This window comes from Zootoca vivipara, chromosome 6 (genome assembly GCF_963506605.1).
Source record: "Zootoca vivipara chromosome 6, rZooViv1.1, whole genome shotgun sequence".
NCBI classification, from domain to species: domain Eukaryota; kingdom Metazoa; phylum Chordata; class Lepidosauria; order Squamata; family Lacertidae; genus Zootoca; species Zootoca vivipara.
In genome coordinates this window covers 20789547-20798216 of record NC_083281.1, presented here as the reverse complement: position 1 = coordinate 20798216, position 8670 = coordinate 20789547, and the positions used below count along the sequence as shown (strand labels likewise).

General features: G+C 46.2%; 1 protein-coding gene across 1 annotated transcript; it reads left to right on the top strand.

Annotated features, from left to right (window-relative positions):
* Positions 1 to 994: 994 nt before the first annotated feature.
* APOC1 (apolipoprotein C1) lies at positions 995 to 7657 on the top strand. Its single transcript, XM_035120733.2, has 4 exons — positions 995 to 1152; positions 3395 to 3472; positions 6255 to 6405; positions 7327 to 7657. The coding sequence occupies exons 2-4, from the start codon at positions 3418 to 3420 to the stop codon at positions 7400 to 7402; spliced, it is 282 nt and encodes a 93-aa protein (XP_034976624.1). The 5' UTR covers positions 995 to 1152; positions 3395 to 3417; the 3' UTR covers positions 7403 to 7657.
* Positions 7658 to 8670: the final 1013 nt, after the last annotated feature.

Here is an 8670-nt window from a genome sequence, read left to right as displayed (position 1 = left end):
CTGAGCAAAGGTGCCTCCTTTTTAAGTCTCACCACTCACATCATATGCATGTTGCTGACCCAAAGAACATGAGAAGAGCCTGCAGGATCAGGCCAATGGATAGCACATCACAGTGGCCACTCAGATACCTGTGGGAAACTTGCAAGCAGGACCCGAGCACAAGAGCCCTCTCCCCTCCGGCAGTTTCCAGAAACATTACTGTCTCCGGCTGCGGAGGCAGAACATAGCAATTATGTCTAGTAGCCATTGAGTAGCCCTATCTTCCTCAAATTTGTCCAGTCCTCTCTTAAAGCCTTCTAAATTGGTGGCCTTGAGGCTACCTCAGAAGGTTTTGGTCTCTCTTGCCTTCCTTAGAGGTCAGACAGATGACAGCCTTTGAAAATGTAAAGGCTGACATTCCAAATCTGAGACCTTCAGGCAGCCCCACAGACTGAGCATTTTGAGAATTAGATGCAAGTGCTTCCACGTGTGAACTTAAAAACTGGGGGGGAATATGACTTGAGAGACCATAATCTCTTCATTCATAGAATCGTAGAGCTGGGAGGGACATTTTAGGACCATTTAGTCCAACCCACTGAAACGCAGGACTATGCAGCTACCCCATAGGGGATCGAACCTGCGACCTTGGTGTTACCAGCCCCGTGCTCTAACCAGCTGAGCTGTCCTTTTGCTGTGCCTCAGGGCTAATTATCCTTCCAGATCACGAAAGCATCTTAGAGGCAAAACCCTATTCGGGAAGCCTCAAGAAGGGAGGCTGGCCTCTTCTTTTCCCCAGCCTTTTTGCAAGGCAGCCCGAAAGTACAAGGAAACTGGGCTGCATGGAAGGTGGTTCGTTGCCCAACTTCCCAGTGACTTTAAAGTTTGAGGAAATGGGATTGTGCATACATATACATACACACACACACACACACACACACACACACACACTTGCCTTTTTTTCTTACATTATCCCTGGCTGCGGTTTAAATTCCTGGAGGAGATGGAGCAACCTCCTCGTTGCAGAGGGGAGGAGAAAGAGCAGCAAGGCTCAGGTTGCTGCCCTCTGAGGGGCGGATGTTGGAGGCAGGGTGGTAGGTTTATAGGGAGCAGCTGCAGCAGCTGGGAAGGAATTCCGATTTCACATTGGATTCTCGTCTCCATTCCCAGCTGCAAGTAAGTGGAAATCTAGAAATGGATTCAGTTGGCATGTGGGGAAAGGGGAATTCAAACAGAGCGACTAAATTAGAGTCAAATTATTATCATTATCATTATTATTGCTGTTGTTGTTTAGTCGTTTAGTCGTGTCTGACTCTTCGTGACCCCATGGACCATAGCACGCCAGCACGCACGCTGCATGTTAATAATAATAATTATTATTTAATTTCAAAATCTAGACGTGGCAAGTTCATGCAGAGCCCCTGGCGATGGCATCTTAAATGAGAAGTGTGTGAAGGTGGAGCACTTTTCCTCTCTCTCTGAGAGGCCTCACTCCTGCGTCTTTAACAGCAGGAATTTACTGCACAGAAATTTAGCAGGGAAAGCTATTGCTTTCGCTGCATTCTCCATGCCAGGAAGAGTTTCACGTGTTAAATGACTGCCTGCTGCATTGCAGAACTTTACACTTAAAAAAAAAAATGAAGCAAACCTAAGAATATGAGACCGAGCAAAATACAGGATTGGGGAGTGGTGTGTGGGCAAACAGATGGGACTAGAAGCAAAATAAAAAAAATTCCTTCAGTAGCACCTTAAAGACCAACTAAGTTTTTATTTTGGTATGAGCTTTCGTGTGCATGCACACTTCTTCAGATACACTTGAAACAGAAGTGTCAGACCCTTATATATATACAGAGGGTGGTGGGGGTGGGTGGGAATGGGTGATGGGCTGATGGGAGTGGTAAACCTGTGGATGGCTGTTAACGGCTGCTGATGGCTGCAATTAGTCCTGGGGGGGGGGGAAGCAAGGGTTGAGGCGCTAAAGAAAGCTTGATCATGCATAATGAGATAAGAATCCGATGTCTTTATTCATCCCAGGTGGCTCCATGGTTTTAAGCTTGGTAATGAGTTCCAATTCAGCAACTTCTCTTTCCAGTCTGTTCCTGAAATTTCTCTGTAATAAAACAGCTGCTTTGAGATCTTGTATAGAATGTCCTGGGAGATTGAAGTGTTCTCCTACTGGTTTCTCTGTCTTATGGTTCCTGATGTCAGATTTATGTCCATTTATCCTTTGGCGTAGGGTTTAGCCTGTTTGTACGACCAAGTACGACCCTAAGAGAGCTTTTTGCCTCATTTCCCCAAGAGGTTGATTTAGCTTTTGCCACTAACAGAGGGTTGCAATTTCCTAGCCGTGGTAGAACACCTGATTTGCATGCATAACACCCCAGGTTCGATCCAGGGCCTCTCCAGGTGAGTCTGGGAAAGCAGCTGCTAGCCAGTGTATACAATAATGAACCACTGGTATAAAAGGATCTTCCTGTGTTTTTATGCCATTAACAGCTGCATGAAGCAGGTGAAGCTTTGACATACCCCCTCCCCAAAATCACTGTCGGAAGTTCTTCTAAACCAAGAGCAGACAGCCATGAAAGAGACTCACATTTATCATGAGCCATCTACCATGGCCTTTCCTCCTTCCTTAATGGAGACGTCATGCCATCGTGAGTTTCATACCAGGCAGAAATTCAGCCGGTGACAGATCCTTCCATAACTGCGTTGCTATGCTGGGGGGAAGCTTTGCCTGTCAGCTGGCAAGCTGTGAAACGCACAGGTGCCTTGTCAGGTGACAGGTGGCAATCGTCTGTCGCCGTCCTTCAAGAGAGGAGGCAGAACATCATTCCATTTCTGGGTGGAGGTGGGGAGTCAGAGGCAGGATGGGAGGGGGGGTGAGGAAGCACATGAGAAAGAAAAAGAAGCCATTTGAAGCGTTGTTGAGAATTTTACAATGTGTAAAGGTGCCGAAGATTTCTGCTGCGAGGTTTGCCAACTCTTCTTTTAAACCAGTCCCTGCCCCTACGCCTCTTACGGTGCTTCCAGACTGTTGCTAGTTCTGGGTGGGGTTTGATCACGTACCAGCAAACTCAGGCTGCACGATTGAAGTTAATCTTGTGCAACAAAACCCACTTCTCAAAACTGGACTTCTTGCTGGAAGGAAAGTAATGGGGAAAGCCCTGGGAAGCGTGAGGTGATATAGCTGGCTGGATGCAATGTCATTTGACCTCCCTGCACGCAAATCAGAATGAACGGCTGGGGGCATCGAAGCTCCACACAAATTTTGTGAGAACAGGTCAGGACTTAGTCATGTGGAGGCAACCTTAGGCGCAGTCATCAGGCAGCACATAAGCATTTCAACACCATTGTCACAGTTATTAACCAGCTCCATCTACATATGCCCTTGTTTTCTTCCTTCCTTTTTTCCCTCCAGGAACTCTAAGACCCTCCAACACCATGCAGCTTGCGGTTTCCATTGCAGTGGTCCTCGTGGCTTTGTTTGTTGTGACAGGTAGGAGCCGAAACCCTTTTTCTTAGCTCATTATGCAGCGCCACCAATGCAACTGGAACAGGCTAGACTGCATCTGCTCTTTTCTATGGCTAATTTGGAAACTCTAGTTATGCAGGTTTGGGAAATGATCCTGCTCCCAGACCCCTCCCAGGGCCCAAAATAAGCCCCTCCCTCTGACAGCTCTTCCTATTTGACATGTCTGTGCAGAAATTATCACTGCAGCAGTGGGTGTGAGGCTTGGAAGCAACAGAGGCTTAAAAATAAGAGGGGGAGGTGGGCTGAACGTGACCTGGAGAGTGTTAGCAAAGTCACTTATATAGTGAGAAAAGACTTGGTAAAACTTTCCTGAGGAAAACAGAACAAAACACTGTGTAATTTGAGGAGAAAGAACTAGAGGGGGGTTTCTTTTGGTGGTGGTGGGGGGTCTTTCTTAGTTCAGGCCTTGTGCAGGGCAGGAAGACATTCAGCTGAACATACAGAGGAAAGCTCCTTCAGAACTTCACAGCCAATCAAAGCATGTGCTATCTCAGCAAAGAGCATGCCCCTATGTTTAGTTGCTAAGCAACACCTCCACCAGTTCCTTTTTTTGGCTTGCTTGCTAACATCAGAATTAACCCTTAAGTTGCAAACTGAACGATCCCTGCTGTTGCACGTCTCTAACAGATGGCAGGAGGAACCTTAGAGGTCGCAGGTTTAAAGAAATCAAAATCAAAATCATTTCCCATTTTGGAGTTTTGTGGTGTGCGCTTTATGAGAGGAATCCTGTTTGTTTCATGAATCAAAACACATAGGCTGCAATCCAACCTCCCCCTTATGCTCGACTGTCATGGGTTTAGTTACAGGTAGGTAGCCGTGTTGGTCTGAGTCGAAGCAAAATAAAAAAAATTCCTTCAGTAGCACCTTAAAGACCAACTAAGTTTATATTTTGGTATGAGCTTTCGTGTGCATGCACACTTCTTCAGATACCTGAAAGCTCATACCAAAATATAAACTTAGTTGGTCTTTAAGGTGCTACTGAAGGAATTTTTTTATTTTGTCATGGGTTTAGAAAGAGCAGAGGGGTCCCCAAACTCACTTTTCCATGTGTCTGGGGTACCACCCTGTCTTTGCTTTATCCCAGCTTCCACTCTGGCTGAGCACAGAACAGCAGCTCTTCCAGGCTCCTTTAGTTGGTACTTCTCGCCTCAAATCTAGAATGCAGAGCCATAACCAGGTAGACTGCCCCACTTCCTGGATGCTCTCTCTCTCTCTCTCTCTCTCTCTCTCTCTCTCTCTCTCTCTCCCTCTCCCTCTCCCCCTCTCTCTCTCTCTCTCTCTCTCTCCCAGAGGAGAAAACTAGACCATAGAGGTAGCAGCCATAGCACACCACTTTGCTTCCCTTGTGGTACTGCAGCAGCCCCATGACCCAACACCAAAGGCTTAATGGTTGATACCTTAACCCTTAAGAGTTTGGGAGAGGTCAGGCTCCGCCTCTTGTCTCCTTCTCAGCACTTTGACATGAATGAGCCTCCCTTCCCTTGTCAGCCTGAACCATGGCTCAGCTTTACATCTGCGCTGACTGTAACCAAGGTTGGGGCTTCCTAGTGCTACGTGTTGTCTCAGTCGATTGCATGTTCTGTCTCTCCTCTCCTCCCTCCCTCCCCTCCTAGTGGTTATTTTCCATATTTGCCCACATCAAATGGGCAATCCCCCAATCTGTGCATCTTAAAAAGAAATAGAGGAGGCATCTCTCTTTAATGCTACGGTGGCTCAGAGCTGTAGGTGCACATGTGTGTTTTGCAGGTATAGAAGCAATTGCTTCGCCCCCACAGTGCTGGCTGCCTTTTTATTTCTGTTTCGTCCTTTACATTTCCCTCTCCCGTTGCTTATTGTTCCCAACGGTTGTGAATTTTAAAGTGGCTTTTGAACTAGGGCATGGAAATTATAAAGTGTGTTTTTTACTATGTGGGCAGGATACGTTCTTCCTTACTTTTTAATTTATGTATCTTTATGCATCCTTTTGTTGTGCTGGGTGTGTGTGTGTGTGGGGAGAAATCTGCCTTTCATTATCATGCAAAAAAGAGGAAATTTCCATTGGCTGTAATTTGTATTTTGCGTCAGACTTCTTCATAATAGGTTGGAGTCATATAATTGGAAATATATGAATATTTTGTCTGACAGCTGACTGTGTAAGTGGCACAAGAGAGTTCAATCTCTCCGTTATCACCTCTTCAGCCTTTAGGAAGGTTTGAGATACTATAGCACTGGCGAGAATCAAAATTTATATGGAAATTGTTGAAAGTTAAGAACATAAATACTAGCAATATATCACAGCTTCTATAGCCTACATATAGTAGGGGTATTAAAAATGGGAGTCGTCATGGCAATCCGTAGTTAAAAGTAGAATTTGGCAAATGTGTCCTCTTTTTTGCTCTTCAAAATATGGCAGCCCTAACTAACCGAGGTTAGTTTTCAGCTGTTTTGCATACTCTGGTTCAATTGAAACTTGGTTCAACCGTGCAAGGTTGAAACTGTGCAAGCTAATTATATGTAAGATGTGATTGCATCATACTAACCGAGGTTAGCTTTTGGCAGTTTTGCATAACCCTGATTCACTTGAATCATATATATTGATGAAGATGCAACACAAGGACGTGTTTAGGAAAGAAAGGAGATGGTTGAATCAGAGAACAGCAGAAGGAAGGAGGGCAGTCGGAGCATATTGCAAAACCAGATACGTTTAGTTTCCAAGCTGTGTAATCCATTTCTCACTGTCTTCGCTGTTCTCTTTCCTGTCTCCAAGACTCCACTGAGATTGGGCCAACAGAGCCCTCCCTGTCTCAAAGGTTCGAGAACTTCCAGAGTAATGTTAAGACTTTTATTGACAACGCTGGAGAGAAGACCAAAACAGCTCTCCAGGACCTCCACAACAGTGAGACACTCACCAAAGCCAGGTGAATCTCGGGTGGCTTCCTTGAGAGGCCTGAAACCCAGGGCTGTGTATGCACAGAATTCTCTCCCCCCCCCAAAAAAAAGAATTCTGGGCACTGCCGTTTCTTAATGGTTGCTGGGAATTCTAACTCTGTGAGGGGTAAACTACAGTGCCCAGAATTCTCTGAGGGAAAGGGTGTGCATCAAATGTGCCTCAAAGCCATAGTGTGGGCAAAAATTCAGAGAGGGGAAGCCACCTAGCTGCTGAGATGCGTGGAGCAGACAGAAGGAACCCGAAAGCTCCTGTGGGTTGGAGCTTAGTGGCTCTGCATACAGAAGAGGAGAACCTCTGCTAGTCAGATGGACCAAGATTCAGGCTAAGTATAAGGCGGGTTCTTATATTTCCTCTCTCAAGAGTGCAAAGTTGGGCTCCAACTAGATTCTGGCTAGATTGGATAGAAGGCATCAGGCCCTGCATTTTTTGGGGGGGGGGCTACTGTGGAAGCAAGGATCTTCACAGAGAACAACACCTTCCCCCAATCTCAACAGGTATTCAAGATAAATAATAGTTCCTTTCAGCCACCAGTAGGTGGAGAAAGCAGAGCGGGACAGAATGCAGCAGGGGCGAAAAGGCACTCCCCCCAGTCCCATGGCAGCTAGAAATTCATTTTAGACACTCTTGGGGACTGGTGGCAATGCAGGCGCTCCCCACCGGGCCCCCTCGCCCCCAGAATGCCTCCCTCTGAAGAAAGAACCCCGCTCACCTCTGAGCAAGGTAGAGAAGGGGGCAAGGCAAATTTCAGGAGGCCGTCGCCGCCACTGCATTGGAGGCGGCAGAACTGTTTAACAGCAAATTGGGGAGAGGAGGAGGGGTAGCCGTGTCTTGCACAGACCCTGGCGAGGGTGGCAGGGCTCCTTCACTGTTGCCTTCTTCCCATTGGCAGGAACTGGCTCTCTGAAAGATTCCAGCAGGTGAAGGAAAAAGTCAAGGCGACATTTTCCAGCGAGGGATCTGACTGAATCCATCCCTTCCCCACCACCGCACACCTCTGATTGGAAGGAAGTTCTGCATATGACTCTCCACCACCACCAGGTTGCATGGGAAGAACACCTATTTCTCTCCAGGTGCAGGAAAATCTGGAAGGAGGAGGCAGGGCTGCATGGCCACACCTCTCATCAGCTCCTTCATTTTCTTTCTTTCTTTTTTGTTATGCGTTTATTGGAATCATTTATTACCCTTAAATAAACAGAAGATTCCTCGCTCCGTAATCTCAATTATTATTGCAATTGTTATCTGTTTATTGATTAGGTTTTCTTCCAAAGGTTTCATCATGAGATAGGAAGAATTGTGATTTGGGTTCCTTCCCCCTTCCAAGTTCTCAAGCACTTTCCTGAAGTTGCCCCACCAGCAAAACTATTTCTTCCTCTCTCCTCCCCTCCTGCAGGGCATTTTATGTGCGCTCAGATTTTCACACGGTCAGACTCCGAAGTTCTTTGAGCTTCCGAGGACTCACAAAACAACTTTGAAAGTCGCAGGAGTGAATTCTAAAAGAAAATTGCATCAAAGACCATGTGTCCATGTATGCTAGAGAAACAGAGCGAGGTTGGACTAACCGTTTTAAGTTGACAAAAGTACAAAATCCAGCCTTTTCCCCCAGATCACTGAAATACAGATGGGAGAGAAATTTGATTCAGTTTGCATTTAAAAGTGAACTTGCCCAATTCACACTTTGCAAAACAATACATAGAATCATAGAGTTGGCAGGGTCCCCGAGAGTCATCTAGCCAACCCCTGTAGATGCAGGAACGAACCGAAACACTGCCATCCCTCAAAATGCACATTTCTTTGAACTTTGTTGTGTGTTAGGAATTCCCCTGCTTATGTTGTGTGTTAGGAATTCCCCTGCTGTCTCCCTGCTTATTTAACTTATATGCAGAATTCATCATGCGAAAGGCTGGACTAGATGAATCCCAAGCCGGAATTAAGATTGCCGGAAGAAATATCAACAACCTCAGATATGCAGATGACACAACCTTGATGGCAGAAAGCGAGGAGGAATTAAAGAACCTTTTAATGAGGGTGAAAGAGGAGAGCGCAAAATATGGTCTGAAGCTCAACATCAAAAAAACCAAGATCATGGCCACTGGTCCCATCACCTCCTGGCAAATAGAAGGGGAAGAAATGGAGGCAGTGAGAGATTTTACTTTCTTGGGCTCCTTGATCACTGCAGATGGTGACAGCAGTCCCGAAATTAAAAGACGCCTGCTTCTTGGGAGAAAAGCAATGA